At 35.1% G+C, this 22,769-nt stretch overlaps 1 protein-coding gene across 12 annotated transcripts in view; it reads right to left on the reverse strand.

Annotated features, from left to right (window-relative positions):
- BRIP1 (BRCA1 interacting helicase 1) overlaps positions 1 to 22,769 on the reverse strand; it is a 189,137-nt gene that overhangs the window by 131,170 nt on the left and 35,198 nt on the right. For all 12 annotated transcript variants that reach the window (XM_055577414.1, XM_055577413.1, XM_055577410.1 and 9 more), the window contains one exon: positions 3,711 to 4,001. In XM_055577414.1, the coding sequence (XP_055433389.1) occupies positions 3,711 to 4,001 (291 nt within the window). The remainder of the gene's footprint in view (positions 1 to 3,710; positions 4,002 to 22,769) is intronic.

The following is a 22,769-nucleotide window of genomic DNA, read 5'->3' on the forward strand; positions in this document are numbered from 1 at the left end:
GGCATCAAATTCTATTAAAAGGTGTATAAAATTAGAAGTATAAACTTCTACTTCTATTAGAAATACACAGGAAATTTAACTACCAAATAAAATTTCACCATTTATGTGATTATATATATAGTGCAATGTTTAATAGCTCCCACCAAATTGGAAATAAACTAAATATCTACCAACAGAGGATATGTTAAATAAATTCTGGCAAATTCATATAAATGGTATGTGCTATGCTTAGTTGCTCAGTTGTGTCCAACTTTGCAACTCCATAGACTGTAGGCCACTAGGCTCCTCTGTCCATGGGGATTTTCCAAGCAAGAATACTGGAGTGGGTTGCCATGCTCTCCTTCAGGGGATCTTCCCAACCCAAGGATTGAACCCAAGTATGGTCCTTAAAAAATGAGGTTGATTTGTCTTTGTGCTGATTTTTAAGCTTTAAAAATAATCTATACACATACATTACACAAAACATATATTATAAGTGTTTTAGAAGAATATACATAAAACTTTACAGTAGGTCCCTTAAAGAGATGGAAAGAACTGGAAAGAGAAATCGTCTCCTTTCATTTAATACCTTTCCATAATTTTGAGTCTCTAACCATGTATGTTAGTTTTTTCAATTGTCATTTGGTACTAGGTGGTGAAATAATGGGCCATTTTAATTTTCATTAATTTTATATATCAATAAAAAAATTAATGTGATTTTGAAATCTAATATTTATCTTTCCCAGTTTGTTTTTCTTAACCACTGGGGAGATGTATGTGCGTGTATGTGTATTTTTATCTACAAACCATCAAAAACAAAAATCTGTTTTTAAAATATTCATACATTATTACATATACAAAAATATCTAGACACTGCTAGAAATGGAGTAACTCATAAAAAGGTCATAACCTACAAAAGATGTCTGCAAATTCAAGGACAAGAAATGATCAGCTGAGGACTGCTAATTCAGCCATACTACTTATTGTTCCTCCAAGGTATTAAAAATAAGAATTAGAAAGGGCTCACCTAACCGTGTTCACTTGCTTCAATTTTGTATTATTTTCACTTACTTTATCTAATCTCTATTATTCCCTTTAATCCTTCATGCCATGTCAACTTCCCTATACCATATGCCACCATTTGTTTTTGTTTCTAATGCAGTGAAAACTGTAAGGGTTAAGAGAAAACTTGCTTTCTTTCTTCTGATTAGTTGTCTGTCACTGGGCAAACTTCAGGGCCCATCTTTCCCATGTGACTAGGCATCAAGAGTAGCTGAACTAGAAGCCTTTGAAGAGTTCTCCGACCACTGACTGCCATTTCTGAAGTTCTTTCTAGCTCTAAAATTCTATGATTTTGGGTCTAGAGACCCAAATATGGAAATATGTCAAGTATCTTTCATACTGACTTTGATATCAGATTGAGCTTAATAATGACATTCACCATTTCTTCATTCCAAGTACCTTTCATACTATTCTGAAAGTTTTTATTTGTACTGATAACAAAGTGATCACTAAGTTGCCTTCAAGTCTATGGTTATGGACTGTTAAATCTCATTTTAACAAAAAACAGATATTCTTCTATACCTAAAATAATTTTTTAGAATGATTTCTAGGGCTAGTTAAGATTTTTTTCTTAATTGAAACAAAATTTTACTTTTAGCAGATATGTGCATTGCTTTTCCAGTATAGGAATATAAAAGAAACAGTGAACAAAAACACATGTGCCTTTGGATCAAGCCAAAAAATCAGAAAGTTTACACTTTAAGGGCACTTAGAATGACACTGCTGTGCAGGCTGATAGCAAAACCAGAAAAGCTCATCCATTTTAGCAGTGTAATATAACCCAGAGGGGAGTCTGTCAATTGAAGTGTTATCACACTCTAAACTCTTTTTCACTTAAACTGTCAGTTATCTATTTATCATTTCTCTTTGGTAATTCAGCCACAGTAAACATAGACACCTTTAGTGACTTTGTAATTGGCCCTCATTACAATACCAAATTACCCTTATGGCTTGGGAACAAGAAAGAGAATGCTCATGTATGCCTTATGAGCTAGCCATTCTGAGGCAGAATTAGGTCAAGACAAATGCAGATAGCTTCAATTATTTATATTGTTAATATTCAAAAATAAAATATTTGTTTACTTTAAAACAGAACCTGAAGGCCAGTGAAATGTTCTGAATATTCAAGTCTATTTGATTTTTATTTTTACAAGATTCAAACTTAGGAGAGTAAAGATCAATCAAAAGACATAACCAGCACTGCAGGATTCTAAAAGATTACATAAAATATTTGCTTTCAATGCATAATCACATGATAAGTTTCTCAATAGCAACTAGCAAAAAATAATGACTATGCCAGCAAATCTTTCTGCACAGACTAAAAACAAATTTCAAGCATTTGAGGAATTTAGTAGATCAGTTAGCCACATATGGAAAGAAGTCTACTTAAGTATAAAATTTATGGGTTTTTATCATGAAGAGCCTTTTCTCTATTTTATTATTTTTTTAACATTCAGCTTTTTAATATTTTTATCTCTCTTTGAAGAGAACTTTTTAAATATACAGTGAAAAGATTGCACAATTCCTCAGTTAGAAAGAATATATATGGAAACAAATATGATCATACAATTTTAACAATGGTTTTGATTCAGTTATTCTGTATTCTCTTCTTGATTCTAAAAAAGTCACTTAAGTTTTTCCACTGAAGCCCCTTAGTACTTATATTTTATATTATCTATTGGGTTTGTGTATCTATTGAGGCTTCTTTTGATTAATTCCAATAAAGGTTGAATAAATTTCATATAATAATAGGAAGCACTGAAAAAGAAAAGCATAATACAAAATAATCTATTCACATTATACATTAGGGGATGATATACAGCTAAATGAAACTAGAGTCTAAGAGGCTATAGCTCTTAGACTTTTGTGTAGAACCAACTATGCTGGTTCGACAAAATACAGAAATACACAACTTTCAAAATATATTAAAATATCATTGGTCATTTCATATACTATCAATTTATGGTTCAACTATAATTTCTGGGTATAATTCCAGACTTGTAACTTCAATTTTAGAGTAAACTAGTTATCTAACTGGTACACAGACACTAAACTAATACTGGCAAAATATTATCAAAAAATCATGACTTTAGTGAGATTTATTTATTTCCACCTAGCCAAAATTCATATTATTCTAAATTTCCCCAGAAAATTTCAAATCCATAAATAATATATCTTTAGTTAATAATTTACTGTAATTTTTAAAAGAAGTTTATACTAATCAGAATGATGAGACAGTGAAATCATTACATTTCTCAATTCAAAAACATTTTAAAATTTGCCCAGAGATGGTGTATGCAAATTACCTTATTCTGAAATTTTTTAATATGTAAAATATATCAATCAGATCTAGTTAGGCTAAATCATTTAAATGTTTTTTTCTCATTTGATCTCTATGTTTGACTATTTTTGAAAGAAGAAATTAAGACATGGAAATTAATTTTCAAGGAATTAAATATCCCCACGTTTTAGCACAAAAACTCATAATTTTAAACTTGAATAAAAGATTTCCTTATGGTAAAATTATTTTTTAAAAAATATCAACATTAGCAATCAATCTGACTTAAGTTATCACTGTAAATGTACATATAAAATGAACACATTAAAAATGGAGTAATTTTTATCTTTTCAGTCTAATTTTTTGCCTAAAATAAATGAACTTAACTCACATTTTTTCCATCCAGCAATTCCATGCACTTTTCATTTCTGTTGAAGTTACCCATTACTTCCGGATGGATACAAGTATGATCCCTGCTGGAAAGAATAGTCATCGGGACCCCTGAGTATGCTGTTCTCTGGAGCTCTCTAGTAATCTGAGCAATCTGCTTGTGTGTGCGTGTCCCAAAATATATTTTGGGTATCTTGAACTTCCCCCCATGATCCTTCTTAGTGGTATTTGAAGAATCTTCACTGTTTCCTTGTTTGGTAGAACAACAGCACCTAGAACAGTGACCAGGGGGCTGTAACAAAGGAAAGAAAAGATGACTATTGTCTGGACTACCATAAAATTTTTATCAAACTTTTCATGGAATCAAAACTAGAAGTAGCGAATCACAGTTGCCAAACAATGGGAAATTCCATAATGTCACATCATCTAAAATTTGCCTTTAAAGAAAAAGCTGCAAATTCAATTTCAAATTGGTTCTCTTTCACTCTTGAGTTATAAATGTTTCCATATTTGCATTGTTTTCTAACATACTACTCCAACTCTCAAATTCCAAATGTTTTAAGTACATTTTAATTCTCCTCTTTCATAAATTATAAAACTAAGACAAAACGAAAGACAATTTTCATTTTTGCTTAGGCTTCAAGTGAATTGTGATATTACAGTTTAGATTTAAGAGTGTTATTTTTCTTCACAGCACAATCCATTCAAATATCCTTTAATAAACCAGTACTTTAAAAAGCATTTTAACATAACTTACAAAAGAACAGAAACATCAAGCTGAATTTAAATCATCACTCAAAAACAATAAGAGAAAACTATTCTCTAGCAAAAGTATGAAAATGAATGCAAATTATTAATATTTAATAATGAAGACAGACTGCTTGTGTGGAACAAGTATATCTGAAATTCAATTACCGGTCATCAAATATAAATCCATCAGTACAATTATCATTCAAGATAGCTTTTCCTAGACAATTTTACTCAATTCAGTTTCATAATTAAAAGTTATATAAATGGCTCCTTAAATATACCATATGGAACATCAGGAGTACATTATAATATTTACCTGGCTTTTCTGTATTTCCAAACTCAAATATTAAAAAAAAAATAGCTTAATGCTATATATTAGAACACACTGGTTCTTAATAACTACTCTCTTCTCAACCTCAGTTACTATACAAATGAGACAGAATGCAGCCTCCTTTAAGAGAAAGATTAAGAAACGGTTAGTTTATAGGAATGGTCACTGATAGGGAAAAATACTAAATAGCACAGTAGCTTAAGAGAACTTGTACTAGAGAGTTTAAGTTTAGTAGAACAAACACTCCATTTAACTGAAGTTTTTTTTTTTTAATTATAATCAGTAAGATTAGCCTTCATAAACAAATGCTAAGTCTTAGCATGTTACACCACAATACTGGGGATCAAGCTGTCTTTTAGCCTCAACTCAGTGGAAAAGCAAGTTCGAATTACTCCCAGTCTCACTCAACCTTGTCCGCCATTAAATATTACAATACATGATAGAATGGATGTAAATGTGACCCTTCTGGAGCTGTCACTCACTGGGATAAAAGGTTCACTGATGTGCCAAATAAACAGTCAGTCAAAGCAGATAAAGTTACAGCCATGCTGGAATTGTTACATTCCCCTCTCAGGTTGCCAGTAACAGCAGATATCATTACAGAGTGCTGCCACATTAAATAGCCAGTTCCAAATATCCTGCCTTCTATATTGAATAATTACTTATTCACTGAAAGGATAAAAGAAGAGTTATGAATGGGGCTCTTGTCAACAGTGAGGCAGGAAACAGCTGACATGTGGTTTATGTTACATATGTTGCAATATCTAACAATTTCTGGTCACACAGAAAATGGAATGCAAATTATATCATGGTATTTCTGACTGAATTCCTTTTTGTCCTTTTCAATGATCAAATTAATTAACTTAGTAAAAGAATTAAGGTAACTCTTGGTAGCAGAATTAGTTTATTTTCATATTTTCAATCTTTTTACTCAATTATATCTCTTTCCCATGATACAGTTAAATTCATTGTGAATACTAGAATGCTAGGCCCAATGCACTACGATATTCTCTACGGATATATACAAGCCTAAAAGTAATTCAATAAAGTAGTCTTTTTCACATGGCTTGGAAAACCTACTTTTTGATATGATACTTTTCAACATGAATTCCACTTAAAGCTTTAGGATATACTCCTTTTATTTTCATTCTGCTATTTTTCTAAACAAAAAATTCAAACGTTATAGAAAAATACAAAATAAGTCAACCACCACATATAACTAGCAGATCCTCCTATATGTATCTTTCATATTTTTCCAATAAAAAAGGATGCTGTTATACAGTCTTATAACTTTCTGCTTTGCATTCAAATAGTTTAATTTTAAAAGCAGTATTTGCACTAATAATTTTTTAAAGGGATCTGCTTACCTTAAAATGTTATACTAACAGCATAACTAACAAAAGCAAAAGATACAGGACTTGTTTTAGAAAGTTCTTACTAGAGCAGCTTTATTTATGTACCTTAAATGTGTTTTTCACTCCGTAATTGAAAAAAAATTATAAAACAGAACTAATTTTTATATTAAAAATGTTTTATGTTTGTTAAATCTTCAAGTGTTCTGAATTATACAATTTATGAAATCAAGGGTAACTCCTCAAGATGATGGTTTTCAGTGAGTGGCTGGGCAAGTAGAGTAGAAGACAGAAACTAAGAAAGTTGATTCTTATTTATTTGCAGATTTAAAGAGAAATTACTTCTTCAGAAGTGATCTTCTATTGAAGTTCCTATTTAAGGGATTTGGTATAATCATAGTTGAAGATGGAAAACACTGAACGCAATAATAGAACAGAGGCTTAAAAAAAACACAATTATTTAGGACCAAAAGAGAATTATCTGTACCAAAATCACCAACTTTCAATTTTGTATGAAAACAGAGAAAGAATCCTGAAAACAGCAATGATAAGAACTCATAAAATCCTCTAGTTCAAAATTAGGCTAATATTTTCTGGCCTCTCTCTGAAACTCTTTGACCTAGGGATCTTAAAACAACAGGTGAACAAAATTAAGTATTTTTCACCAAGTAATTCTCCTGCTGACAGATGATCAAGTTTACCTCCCACAAGGATATTTTCCTTTTGTTTTTGCTCTTTAAATTTATATAGATTGTATCAGGAAACTGGAGAATAAATTAAAAAGTATTCTTTCTCATCTAATATATCTAAACCTCAAGAAAGATAAAACACATAGGCTCCCCAAACCTGAAATCTCTAAGAACTGTTAAGTAGCAATATCATATGGTAGAACTAATCTCTTTAAGAGATGACTTCTTTTCCCATAGCTGGAAACTGTCTAGAGTTCCTTTTCTTCAACAAAAGGCAAGAAAACTTAACCCAAATAACAGCCCCCAAAAAATCTACTATCATAAGAGATGTGGATGTGACAGTTGTATTAGTTCCACGTGTAGGAGTCAACTGTTTAAAAATACATTTCAAATCTACAATAGCCAAAAATTGTTCTTAGGAGCAACCAGGGATTTTAGAAAATTATCTTTGTGTCCAGCAATTTCTATTTATTCCCTCTCTTCTCAGACTATATAGATATGCATTAATGTTTTTTGAAAGGATAAAGAATGAATATAATATTTGATCTTGAAAGGGCAACTTCTGAGTCCTTGCCACTATTCCTTTCACAAGGTTATAATCAGAAATAGATTAAGATAACTGTGTCAACCTCTAAAGTTTCATAGCTCTCGCCAACCTTTCCCCTGAACAACAATGAAAATTACTGTGTTAAAATTACTATATTTACTTGGAAAAATAAAAATTAGCATGGTGACTAAATATGCCTAAAAAAGGATAATAATAAAGGAGTAGTGAGAAATGACTGCATTGTCAGAAAAGTTATTTTGTGAGTTCATAAATCAGGGGAGTATCTAAACAGAGTCTATGAAATGAATTCTAAAAGTAAGCATAAAAGGATGTTAAATATGAAAAATTAGCACATAAAGAAGTAGAGGGGGAAAAGACCAGAAAGAAGCTTATCTGCATGAAATAGAGAAAACTAGGTCCATGAAACAGTAACATACTTTTCCATATGTGCATGCATTGTCTTTCAACCACACTGCAAATTCCTGAGGACAGAAACTATGTCTTACGTTACTTCATATACTCATTCATTGAGCATGGTATTTTGCATATAAGTGTAACTTAATTTTTTTAATTGATGGATTGTGACTAATGTCCCTAAACCAAATACTGTACCCATGTACCACATTTTATTTATCTGTAGATGTTTAATAGATGCCCAAATTTTACTTCTTCACATATCAAAAAGTAACCTCAAAATAAAAAGGTTAGCTTTAAAAAAAAAGTACAGGACAATTTGTTATTTTTCAAGAACAAAAAGAAAAATCATCTTGTTATGTTAATATTTGGGCCACTTTAGTTGTGAGTGGCAAACACATATCCTGATATATTCATTTAATAACTATCATTTATTAAGGCTGTCCCTGTGCTAAGCACTCTACATGTACTATCTCACTATCTCATTCATTCATCTATCCATCCATCCATTCATTCATTCAAGAAACATTAGAATTCCTGACATTATTAGGCCAAATAGACAATGACAAAGATCATTTCATCCCACTGACCAAGAGATCTTCACTTTTTAATTGTTCTACAAGGTGTGTTATAGGAGATTATCAATACCAGTTTCACTTAGTACTCTAAGTGCATTATTTTCTGAATGCAATTACAAAATATTCTTAAGTATAAGCTATAAAATTTACTTCATAAAAATCATTTTAACTTATTATTAGTTGACAGTTAAGTCAAATATTTTCTAACAAGATGGACATTATGTTCCACAAGGGGGAAAAACAAAAATTCTTCAGTTGAGAGACTGTTTAGAGCAAGCATCACACTCTTTCTACAAAGGACCAGAGAGGAAATATTCTAGATTGTATGTGTCATAAAATCTCTGTCCCTATATACAGAAAAATATCTTTAGGACCTCAATATAGGGAAGGATTTCTTAAACAATACACCAAAAGCACAACAGACTGAAAACAATCTTGAGAAGACACATATGCTGTATATAACCAACTGAGGATCAGTCTTCATAACACATAAAGAATTCCAACAAACCAATTTTTTAAAAGCCCAATAGAAGAATAAGAATCCAAGAACAAAAAAAATCACAGGAGAGAAAAGCAGAAAACCCAACAAACATCTGAAAAGATGTACAACCCGATGTTCTTTTAGAAAGAAAGAAAGAAAGAAAGTGAAGTCGCTCAGTCGTGTCCGACTCTTTGCAACCCCATGGACTGTAGTCTACCAGGCGCCTCTGTCCATGGGATTTTCCAGGCAAGAATACTGGAGTGGGTTGCCATTTCCTTCTCCAGGAGATCTTCCCGACCCAGGGACTGAACCTGGGTCTCCTGCATTGTAGGCAGACGCTTTACTGTCTGAGACACCAGGGAAACTAATTAGGAAAATGCAATTAAAACCCTAATTGTATTTCATTTACATTCACCAGACTGGGTGTCAGAAAAGATATAAACCAACTCTCTTAAACACTGCTGATCCAAGTATAAAGTGACATAATCACTTTGAAGAACAAGTTGGTGATACAGTGCTATCAAATATATACAGACCCTTGGCCCAGCATGAGCCTGCTAGTCATACATGCTAGTGACAGACTTGCAGATTCAGAGAGAGACAACAGGGATACTCTTTGTAGTACTGTTTTAATAGTGAGGAAAATAAGCTAAATGTGTCAGCAAAAGAATAAGTAAATAAATTGTGGAGTCTATCAACGGAATACTGTAAATAATTAAAAAAAAAATACAAACCAGAGTTCTATGCATCAACATAGATAAAGATCAAAAAAAGTGTTGAGCAGGTTAAGTGTGACTTATATAAAATTTTATTTTCCCCATAAACTTCCAAACAAACTGATGATAGGAATAAAACTATAAAAACGTTAGGTAAAAAATTAGGAATCCCCACTACAGTAGATAATCCTTGGAGCTAAGGAACGTAGTACATACATAACACACCTACAAAATGCTAAAAAGTGCTTCAAATGAAACCTAAAACAGCAAATATACAGGTTGCTCCTCAGCAGCTTAATACCTAACAGAACAACTATCATCTTAATCTCGCCTGACTAAAATTTTCAGCCTAAATGATAAGGAAATAGACTCCTAATTTACATCCATGTATTGTTACAGAGGAGAGAGTTTGGGATCACCCGGAAACTACAAACACAATTTTGTATACATTTTTAGAAAGTGAGTCCATAACTTATCATTATGTGCTCACAGAAGACTGTGACTTATTTGGGTGAGGACCTTATTCCAGAATTTATGTCTGATTTTACAAAGAAAATAAAATAGAAATAGCATTTTATTTACAATGAACTTGCTTAGTCACATTAATTCTGTAAAGAAATAAACAACTTGATAGTCCAAAGAAGATAATTTTATAAAGATTCCTCTACTGCTTGTAAATTAATTTCTCTTTTAATGTTTGTTAATTATGCAATATTAACAAAATTCTATAACATTTAGTTCACTAATGTTTATTGCTAACTCCATTTTATAGATGAAAAAATAAAATCTGAAGTTCTTCAAGTGGCTACAAAATTCATGATAGATTTGTGAGAAGTTAGAATTCATAACCTTAAACCTTAAAGTTTTAATTAACAAGATCATTTTTAATCTACCATTTAACTTGACAAAAAGAAAAGCAAAATACTGCCCTTTTTTATTTCCAAACATCACGCACATGAAGAACTAGTGGTAAAAACAAGTCAATGAATACTGAATTATACTTTGAGGCATATGAAAGAAGGTTTACTGTTAATCTTTATCAACCATTTGCTGCTGTCCACGCCATCCGAAGAGGTACTGAATGCCTGTTGTGCAAAATCTCATGTAGGCACACACTCTAGTTAAGATAGCAAAAGTGACATAACTATACCGTTTCAACTATTCTTTTTAAAAAATTCAAACAGTAGTACTCTACTGCCACAGTTTCATGATTAAACTGCACAAGGCAGCTGTTTATCTACTTACAGCAACCAGCAGGTGAACCTGATTCAATATTTATCACAGGCTTTCACAGATCACTGCTAACCAAGCAAACATTTTAATTAAGCTGGAACTTGCTTCAAAGAGCTCATTCAAGATGTCAATCAGCAGGTAAGGGATCAGATACAGTGTCAGGTGAGAGTGTGTAATACAAATCCACAACTTTCTTCATCCCATCGCTGTAAATTAGCCTGCTCTAAAGTTCAGATTCTGATTGTAACAGACTGCCAGTCTCCTGGAATGTGTAACTGAAGTCACTCAAATTCTATTGTGAAGGTTGTAAGCAATATGTTAAACTGCAGTGGGCTAGCACATTAAGACAGATCCTTTTCACGGTTGTTTTTTGATACCATAAGTGTCTGTTACCCTACTCTCCACTTACTGTTTACTTTCTTGCCTACTGTAAATGGGAATTCCTTAAGACAGCTGCCTCAGTTTCTGAGTTTATAACCAAGAACACCCCAAAGTGGTATAATTTTTAATCTACATTTATACTAGAACAATCATATTTCTATAAGACTTCTCAGTTTAAGAACAAATATAAAGCTGACCAACCTGTACAGAGCAACAGTCCTCCTGGAACAGTAGCACTTTATACAGATGTGACTACAGCAATGAGTCTCAAAGTATAGCAAAGAGTCACACTGACCAACTTCATGAGAAATACCTGGGGTGTTTATTGATACAACAACAAAAAAAAAAAGGAAAAAAGAATCAAAGAAAGGAAATGGGGGAGAAAAAGGAAAGTTCTTCCTTAGAGAAGAATGCTACTAAAAATTGTAAATAGAATGGTAAAATCTTAAAAATCACTATTTTACAACTGCCATGTAATAGTTGATTCCTACAAGGTACATAAATGGATGCTAAAATCACTGGATAAATGTTGTTGGGAAACAAGAGACTCACATAAACTCCAAGTATCACTCCAAAGATTACTTCTTAATTACAAAAGAAAAATATGCCTTTATAATGCAGACCAAGTAGTCAATTTGTAACACTAGCAGTAGGCAGACAAACTGGCATCATGCGCCTCTTGATATGCTATAGTAGGAAATATATTTATGTACTTTTCTTGAATAAAACTACATGATTATGAAATCTAAACAATCAAGCCATGACTCAAAAAGAACCTAGGAATACAGAAACAGTGGTAAAACGATATATTATTTAGTTGGTGAAAATTAATCCAACTGAACCCTTATGATATTTGCAGTTATATATTTTACTTCAAAAATCCTTTGGGATTGTCTGACATTTTTATCTTCTCCTTTATCATACAGTATTTTGGCATTTTTAAAACTTTTTTCAATTAATCTTTTAAAATGAGAAAACAAAGCCATCCTGTGATGTCACCTTCTACATACTGACCAAAATGCTATAAATGAAAGAGATTTTTGCTTCTTTCACCACCGTTAAAAATTAGTAGACAAATTTTTCAGTACATAAGCCTCTAAAGCAGCACTAGTTGCCACAGAGCAATAAGCCTGTGCACCACAACTAATGAGCCCATGAGCCGCAACCACTGAGCCTCTGTGCTGCAACTCTGAAACTCACACTCCCTAGATCCTGTGATCTGCAACAAGAGAAGCCAGCCAATGAGAAGCCAGTACACTGCAACAAAGAGTAGCCCCACTCGCTGCAACTAGAGAAAGCCTGCTCACAGCAAGGAAAACCCAGCGCAACCAAACAAATAAATAATTACTTAATTAATGAGGAAAAAAGATTTGTAAATGGACAATAAGCACATGAAAAGATGCTTAACATCACTAATCATTAGGAAATGCAAACCAAAACCACAAAGACATACCATTTCACATCCATTAGGATGGTTATAATTTAAAAAGAAAACAGAATACAGAATAGAAAATTACAAGTGCTTGGCAAGGATGTAAAGAAACTGGAACCTTCCTGACAATTCCCTGGTGGTCCAATGATTAGGGCTCCATGTTCCACTGCAGGCAGCACAGGTTCAATCCCTGGTCAGGGATCTAAGATCCCACACACCTCAAGACACAGCCAGGAAAAAACAAAAAACGGAACCTTCCTACATTGCTGGTAGGAATATAATATACTGTAGTCGCTGTGGAAAATACGATAGAAAGTCCTCAAAAAATTAAACAGAATTACCATGTGATCCAGTAATCCCACCTCTGGGTATATATCTGTAAGAAGTGAAAGCAGAGATGGACACAAAGATAATTGTACACCAGCATTCATATATTCACAATATTGGCATATGCACAATAGCCAAAAGAGGAAAACAACTCAAATGACCACTGAAGCATGAATGGATAAACAAAATGTGGTATACAGGCATTGAACAGATTATTACTTAACCATAAAAGGGAATTCTGACCCATGCTATAACATGGATGAACTCTGAAGACATGAAATAACACAGATACAAAAGGACATACATTGTACAATCCCACTTACATGAGGTTCCAGAGTAGTTAAATTCACAGACAGAAAGGAGAATGGTAGTTATGCAGGGGCTGAGGCAAGGGAGAACAGGAGTTATTGTTAAGTACAGAGTTTCAGTTGGGAAGATAGAAGAATTCACAAAAAGGTGAATAGAATAGATTTAATGCCACTGAACTGAACACAAAAAATGGTTAAAATGGCAAATTTTGTTATGTACACTGTATCATATTTTTAAAAAAATGAACAGAAAAATCTGTTACCAGCAGGGCCATACTACAAATGTTAAACGAAGCCTTTTAAGCTATAAGAAAAATTATACAAGATAGAAACCTGAATCTACATAAAGGGATGAAGGGAATTAGAAAAAGGAAATAAGAGGATGAAGGAAAAAATAATTTTTGTGATTTGTAAATTTATTTAAAAAACGGAGGTAGACTTCTGGTTTCCATTTTTTATATAAATAGCTTGGAAGCTGCCACTCTATCCTGACAGATAAAAGGCGAAAAAACTGAAACATCAATAACTTTTCCTGGATTTGTGAGAGAGGGGAGGACAAACCATTGCCTTTAAGATTAGGAGACAGGTGAATACAGGAAGTAACAGCTTACTGGAGCAGCAATACCAGGGAAAACCAGTGCAGGAACAAGTGCTGGGCTAACAAAGCCTGAACTGCAAATGATGAACTGCTACAGACTCAATATGCATGACTCTCTTAGTTAAAAATCTAGGGGCACTTAGTCATGGAGGGCTCCCAAATATTGTGAGAGTTATGTCTAGGAGCCAGATCACGTTCCCTCAACATACAGGGGAGAAAAACACCCTTGTGCACCCAGTAATGGGAGGGGGAAGGGAACCATTTTGAAATATACCAGAGCACTAGGGTTTTCTTAACAAAGCCTGCTCTCAGGGGAAACTGAGGCAGCTGTGTTAAGGAATTCCCATTTACAGTGAGTAAGAAAGTAAACAGTAACAATGTTTTTCTAATACCATATTATGAACATGACTGTAATACTTTATGCCTTAAAAATTGAATGATGATTGATTCACTAGTGTATAGGTCAGGCTACTGTGAAGCAACTGTATCAATTACACTAAATTACCATAAAGAAATCATATCATAAAGCTTTTTCAATATCAATGTACAAATTTTTATACCTCTAAACAAATACAAATTATTTTTTCACATTATCTTTTCATTTTATCTAGTGTTAGAAATACAGATAACATCTACGGTGTTTTGTATCATTTAAGATAGCATTTTTGTAGGAAATGACTTACATTGATGCTTCATCTTATAGATGATGCAAACTTACAGTAGTGGTCCAGTTCAGTTCAGTCGCTCAGTCGTGTCTGACTCTCTGTGACCCCATGAATCGCAGCACGCCAGGCCTCCCTGTCCATCACCAACTCCCGGAGTTCACTCAAACTCACATCCATCAAGTTGGTGATGCCATCCAGCCATCTCATCCTCTGTCGTCCCCTTCTCCTCCTGCCCCCCAATCCCTCCCAGCATCAGGGTCTTTTACAATGAGTCAACTGTTCACATGACGTGGCCAAAGTATTGGAGTTTCAGCTTCAGCATCAGTCCTTCCAATGAACACCCAGGACTGTTGTCCTTTAGGATGGACTGGTTTGATCTCCTTGCAGTCCAAGGGACTCTCAAGAGTCTTCTCCAACACCACAGTTCAAAAGCATCAGTTCTTCGGCGCTCAGCCTTCTTCACAGTCCAACTCTCACATCCATACATGACCACAGGAAAAACCATAGCCTTGACCAGACGAACCTTTGTTGGCAAAGTAATGTCTCTGCTTTTGAATATTCTATCTTGGTCATAACTTTCCTTCCAGTGAGTAAGCGTCTTTTAATTTCATGGATGCAGTCACCATCTGCAGTGATTTTGGAGCCCAGAAAAATGAAGTCTGACACTGTTTCCACTGTTTCCCCATCTATTTCCCATAAAGTGATGGGACCAGATGCCATAATCTTTGTTTTCTGAATGTTGAGCTTTAAGCCAACTTTTTCACTCTCCACTTTCACTTTCAACAAGAGGCTTTTAGTTCCTCTTCACTTTCTGCCATAAGGGTGGTGTCATCTGCATATCTGAGGTTATTGATATTTCTCCCAGAAATCTAGACTCCAGAATGTGCTTCCTCCAGTCCAGGGTTTCTCATGATGTACTCTGCATAGAAGTTAAATAAGCAGGGTGACAATATACAGCCTTGACATACTCCTTTTCCTATTCAGAACCAGTCTGTTGTCCCATGTCCAGTTCTAACTGTTGCTTCTTGACCTGCATACAAATTTCTCAAGAGGCAGATCAGGTGGTCTGGTATTCCCATCTCTTTCAGAATTTTTCACAGTTTATTGTGATCCACACAGTCAAAGGCTTTGGCATAGTCAATAAAGCAGAAATAGATGCTTTTCTGGAACTCTCTTGCTTTTTCCATGATCCAGCGGATGTTGGCAATTTGATCTCTGGTTCCTCTGCCTTTTCTAAAACCAGCTTGAACATCTGGAAGTTTACAGTTCACATATTGCTGAAGTCTGGCTTGGAGAATTGTGAGCATTACTTTACTAGCGTGTGAGATGAGTGCAATTGTGCAGTAGTTGGAGCATGCTTTGGCATTGCCTTTCTTTGGGATTGGAATGAAAACTGACCTTTTCCAGTCCTGTGGCCACTGCTGAGTTTTCCAAATTTGCTGGCATATTGAGTGCAGCACTTTCACAGCATCATCTTTCAGGATTTGGAATAGCTCAACTGGAATTCCATCACCTCCACTAGCTTTGTTCGTAGTGATGCTTTCTAAGGCCCACTTGACTTCACATTCCAGGATGTCTGGCTCTAGGTCAGTGATCACACCATCGTGATTATCTGGGTCTTGAAGATCTTTTTTGTACAGTTCTTCTGTGTATTCTTGCCATCTCTTCTTAATATCTTCTGCTTCTGTTAGGTCTATACCATTTCTGTCCTTTATCGAGTCCATCTTTGCATGAAATGTTCCCTTGGTATCTCTAATTTCCTTGAAGAGATCTCTAGTCTTTCCCATTCTGTTGTTTTCCTCTATTTCTTTGCATTGATCGCTGAAGGCTTTCTTATCTCTTCTTGCTATTCTTTGGAACTCTGCATTCAGATGCTTATATCTTTCCTTTTCTCCTTTGCTTTTTGCTTCTCTTCTTTTCACAGCTATTTGTAAGGCCTCCCCAGACAGCCATTTTGCTTTTTTGCATTTCTTTTCCACGGGGATGGTCTTAATACCTGTCTCCTGTACAATGTCACGAACTTCATTCCATAGTTCATCAGGCACTTGATCTATCAGATCTAGGCCCTTAAATCTATTTCTCACTTCCACTGTATAATCATAAGGGATTTGATTTAGGTCATACCTGAATGGTCTAGTGGTTTTCCCTACTTTCTTCAATTTAAGTCTGAATTTGGCAATAAGGAGTTCATGGTCTGAGCCATAGTCAGCTCCTGGTCTTGTTTTTGCTGACTGTATAGAGCTTCTCCATCTTTGGCTGCAAAGAACATAATCAATCTGATTTTGGTGTTGACCATCTGGCGAAGTCTGTGTATAGAGTCTTCTCTTGTGTTGTTGGAAGAGGGTGTTTGTTATGACCAGTGCATTTTCTTGGCAAAACTCTATTAGTCTTTGCCCTGCTTCATTCTGTATTCCAAGGCCAAATTTGCCTGTTACTCCAGGTGTTTCTTGACTTCCTACTTTTGCATTCCAGTCCCTTATAATGAAAAGGACATCTTTTTGGGGTGTTAGTTCTAAAAGGTCTTGTAGATATTTTCTCTTTATGATTTTCTTAATAATATTTTCCTCTCTCTACTTTACTGTAAGTATACAAATAATATACAAAGCATGTGTTAATGGACTTTATGTTATCTATTGGTAAAACTTCTGGTCAACAGCAGGCTATTGGTAGTTAAATTTGTTGTTGTTGTTCTTTAGTTATTCAGTTGTGTCTGACTCTTTGTGACCCCAGGGATCTCCTCTGTCCAGGACCAGGCTCCTCTGTCCACAGGGATTTCCAGGCAAGCATACTGGAGTAGGTTGCCATTTCCTGCTCCAAGGGATCTTCCCAACCCAGGGATCAAACTCTTGTCTCCTGCATTGCAGGCGGATTCTTTACCACTGAGCCACCTGGGAAGTCAAATATTATACACAGATTTTTGACTGCTGGGGGGTTGGTGCCCCTAACCCCTGTATTTGTCAAGAGTCAATTTATATGCTTATATAGGCATGAAATAAATGACAGCAATGATACAAGGGATGGACTGACAAATTAGCATTATACTGTATATAAGGTACTCATACTACCCATGAAATGGTATAGTGTTATGGGAAAGTACACTTGGATTTGCCATAAATGCATACTGCAAAATCAAGAGCAACCAGTAAAAAAGGGGAAGGGAGGGAGGGAAGGAAAGAGGAAGGAAGGAATATGATGACTATGCTAGAAAGGACAGAAAATGGAATCAAATAAAATGCTTATTTAGGACCTGTGCCAATCCCTGGGCCACTGCCTGAGCAGAGCCCATGCATGTGGCTGGCTCAGGCACCCTGCTGCTAAGTCAGTTCAGTTGTGTCCGACTCTGTGACCCTATAGACGACAGCCCACCAGGCTCCCCCGTCCCTGGGATTTTCCAGGCAAGAACACTGGAGTGGGTTGCCATTTCCTTCTCCAATGCATGAAAGTGAAAAGTGAAAGTGAAGTCGCACCCTAAGGCTGCATAAGTTTTGCAGGTCACATTAAACTCAGGACCTCTGCAAAGAGGACCCACTGGCGGTTTTTTGTCCCAAGATGGCACCCTCAGCCCGACACAAGTTCTGGATCTGTATCCAGCAATGCTGAAGAAGGGCAAACACTTCAGCACCTACAACTACACAACTTACACCATCAGGAGGATATGAATTGCCTTCAGAGAAAATAAGAATGTAGAGGATCCTATAAAAATTCAAGCCCTAATGAATAAAGCCAAAAGAGATATTAGAATAAGTCTGTCCACAGGTCATAATGGCCAACTGTATTCAACTGACAATCTTGTCACTGAGAATCAAGAGAAGTCCAGGATCTAGGAAGCCAGGACCAGCCAGCACTGGCAGCCAAGGACCACTTTCAGCATCCAGTCTACTTGGCATGGGGGCTCCCAGCAGACCATGAGTAGCCTATGCATCAGCTTTAAATAGGTTCTTGCTCTGTTTGCCCTATAGGAACTGATACACTGAGTAAGGTTTCCATTCTTCTGCAGTCTCAGTGACAAAGGACGGCTGTCTCTCTTTGATTCAAGTGTTAGAATGAAGAGCTGGAGCTCCTCAAAAGAATGCTGTGTATTATTGTGTCTCCTCACCCTATCCCTCCTTTGTAGCTCCTCAGCACTTATAATAGAGCATTTCCAGATTTTGTTTCTTGATCTTTGACAATAAACAGAATTATCTCCCTAATCCTTTTAAAATAAATAAAACAAAAATAAATAAATAAAATGTTTATTATGGGAAACAAAAAGAGGAACACAGAACAAGAGCAACAAACAGAAAAGAGTAATATATATGGTAAATATTAATGCAACCTTGTCAATAACACTTTGAACATCAATGGTCTAAGTACATCAGTTAAAAGAAATTGTCAGAGAGGATCATAAAACAAGACCCAAATATTTGATGTCTATAAAAAATCTACTTTAGATATAAAGATACTTATAGATTAAAAGTAAATGGATAGAGAAAAATATACCATGCTACCACTAATCAAAAAGAAGAAGTAGCTATATTAATTTCAGATACAGAAGACCTCAAAGAAAGGAAAGTTATCAGAGATTTTTTAAAGGTCGTTGCATAATGATAAAGGAACCAATTCTCCAAGGGAAAAGAAAAACCAGTTCTCAACATGTATGTGCCTAACATCAGTGTGTCAAACTATATAGGACAAAAACTAACAGGAATGCAAAAGAAATAGCTAAATCCCCTATGATATTTGAAGTCACTATCAGAAATGGAGAGACATAGCTGATGGTTCAGTTGGTAAAGAATCTGCCTGCAATCAGGAGACCCCAGTTCGATTCCTGCTTCAGGAAGATTTGCTGGAGAAGGGATAGGCTACCTACTCCAGTATTCTTGGGCTTTGCTTATGACTCAGCTGGTAAAGAATCCACCTGCAATGCAGGAGACCTGGGTTCAATCCCTGGGTTGGGATGATCCCCTGAAGAAGGGAAAGGCTACCCACTCCAGTATTCTGGCCTGGAGAATTCCATGGACTATATATAGTCCATGGGGTCACAAAGAGTTGTATACAACTGAGTGATTTTTAAAAACCAAGCAGAAAATCAATAAGGACATAGTTGAACTCAACAATAACACCAATCAACTAGATAGAACTGACATCTATAGACTTTCATTCAACAGTGGAAGAATACACATTTTTGCCAACTTCACATGGAACATTAACCAAGAAGACCACATTCTGGGGACAAAATGTACTTTAAAAAGTTTTAAAAAATAGAAATACAATGTCTGCTCCCACAATGAATTAAACTAGAAATTGATAACAAAAAGATAACTAGAAAACCCCAAAATAAGTAAGGATTAAACAACATACAACTATGCAACACATGGATCAAAGAAAAAAAGTCAAGAGAAATTTAAAAGTAGTTTCAGCTAAATGAAAATAAAAACATACCCTATGAAAATACATGGTAGGCAGTCACAGAAGTGCTGTGGGGGAAATTGAAAGCATATGTAGAAAAGAAGAAAGATCTAAAGTCAGTAACCTAAGTTTCTACCTTAGGAAACTAGAAGAACAACAAACTAAATCCAAATTAAGCAGAAGAAAAGAATAACAGAGCAGAAATCAATGTAATTGAATCAAGAAAACCAAAGGAGAAAAATTACTGAAACCAAAACCTGCTTCTCTGAAAAAAAACAAAAAACAAACAAAAAAAACCCAATGAAATCAATAAGTCTCTAGCCAGAATACTAAGGAAAAAAGAAAAAAAGACAAAAATTAACTAATATTAGTACTTCCCTGGTGGCCCACTGGCTAAGACTCCAAGCTCCCATTGCAGGAGTCCTGGGTTTGATCCTTGGTCAGGGAACTAGATCCCACGTGTCACAGCTTAGAATCTGCATGCTACAACTAAAAGCGCCCTCGAGCCGCAACTACAGCACTCACAGGCTGCAAAGAAGACTGAAAATCCTGCATGCCACAACTAAGACCTAGCATGACCAAATAAATATTTTTAAAAACTATTAGTATCAGAAATGAAAGAGGGACATCACTACAGAGCCCATGAACACTAAGGATAATAAAAAAACTATGATTAAGAGCTTTATGTCCACAAACTTGATAACCTAATGAAATAGATCAATTCCTTGAAAGACACAATTTGCCAAATCTGACACAAGAAGAAATGAACAATATGAACAGGCCTCAATATACTAAAGAATTAAATCAATAATTAATAATCTTCCAAAAAGAAAAGCACCACCTAGACAGATTCACTTGTGAATTCTACCAAATATTTAAGGAAGAAATTCTACCAATTCTCTACAATCTCTTTCAGAGTATAGATGCAGAAAGAATGCTGCCAACTCATTCTATTAGGCCAGTATCTGCCCAAATACAAAGTCAGGCAAAGACATTAAAAGAAAGCTACACACCAATCTCTCTCATGAACACGAATGCAAAAGTCCACATTAAACAATATCAAGATAATATTATCAAACTGAATCCAACAATATGTAAAAAGAATTATAAACCATGACCAAGTATGATTTACCCCAGCTATGTAGGTTGCTTCAACATTTGAAAATCAATCAGAGTAACCCATCACACACTGGTAGGCTAAAAAAGAAATACCACATATTCCCTTAGTCATGTCCAACTCCTTGTGACCCCATAGACTATAGCCCACCAGGCTTCTCTGGCTATGGAATTCTCCAGGCAAGAATACTGGAGTGGGTTGCCATTTCCTTCTCCAAGGGATCTTCTGATCCAGGAATTGAACCCAGGTCTCCTGCATTGCAGGCACCATCTGAGCTACAGGGAAATCTTAGATGCAGAAAAAGCATTTGACAAAATCCAAACATACATGATAAAAACTCTCAGTAAACTAGAAATAGTGGGGCACTTCCTCAACTTGATAAAGACTATTTACAAAAAACTTAAAGCTAACATTATATTTAATGATGAGAAAGTTGAAGATTTCTAAGTTCAGGTACAAGCCAATGCTATTCCCTCTCACCATTCCTTTTCAACTGTATGTCCTTGCTAATGTTATAAGACAAGAAAAATAAATATATGGTATACATTGAGAGAGAAGATTGAGAAAGAAATTACAAATTTCTTTGAGAGAAATGGAGAGAGAAGATATAAAACTGTCTGTTTGCTGAGTATCTATGTAGAAAATTTGGAAGAATCAACAATAAACCTCTTGGAACTAGTAAGTGATTATAGCAAGGTTCCAAGATACAAAGTTCATTTATAAAAGTCAATTACTTTCTGGACTTCCCTGGTGGTCCAGTGGTTAAGAATCCAGCTGTCAGTGTAGGCCACATGGGTTCAATCCCTTATCTGGGAAGATTCTACCTACCACGGGACAATTAATCCCCTGCGCCACTACAACCGAGCCAGCACTTACGAGCTCATGAGCCACAACTACCGAGCCTGTTTGCTACAACTACTGAAACCCACACTCTCCGGAGCCTGTGCTCCACAACAAGAGAAGCCACCACAATGAGAAGTCTATGCACCAAAACTAGAGAGTAGTCCCTCCTCACTGCAACTAGAGAAAACACAGGCATAGCAACAAAGACCCAGTGCAGACATAAATAATAATAAAAAATGTCAACTGCTTTCTAACATACCAACAATGAACAACTGGATTATTTGGAATTAAAAACACAATACCAATTATATTAGTACCCCAAAAATGAAATTCTTGGGTTTAAATCTGATAAAATATGTACAAGACTACAAAATTCTGATGAACAAAATCAAAGAACAAGACAAAAAGGTATCAAATAAGCATATGAAAAGATGTTAAACAACGTATGTCATTAGACTAATGCGTATTAAAACAACAATGAGATAATACCACACACTTATGAGAAAGGCTATAATCAGGAACAATGATCAGCATCAAATGCTGACAAGGATATGAAGATGTGGAACAAAAGGAATTCATTCATTGTTGGTGAAATGCAAAGTGGTACAGCCACTCTGAAAGAAGGCTTGGCAGTCTCTTACAAAACTAAACCCACTCTTATGCTATGATCAAGCAGTCATGCTCCTTAGTATTTATCTAAAGGAGGTAAAAACAAATATCCATTAACACAAATGTTGAGAGATTTATTTATTACTGCCAGAACTTGGAAACAATCAAGATGTCCTTCAGGAGGTGAATAGATAAATACACAATGGTACATTCCAACAGTGCAACAGTACTTAGAACTAAAAGAAATAAGCTATCAAGTCATGAAAAGACAAGGAGGAATCTTCAATATTACTACATGAAA

Source organism: Bubalus kerabau, chromosome 4, assembly GCF_029407905.1.
Source record: "Bubalus kerabau isolate K-KA32 ecotype Philippines breed swamp buffalo chromosome 4, PCC_UOA_SB_1v2, whole genome shotgun sequence".
Classification (NCBI taxonomy): Eukaryota; Metazoa; Chordata; class Mammalia; order Artiodactyla; family Bovidae; genus Bubalus; species Bubalus kerabau.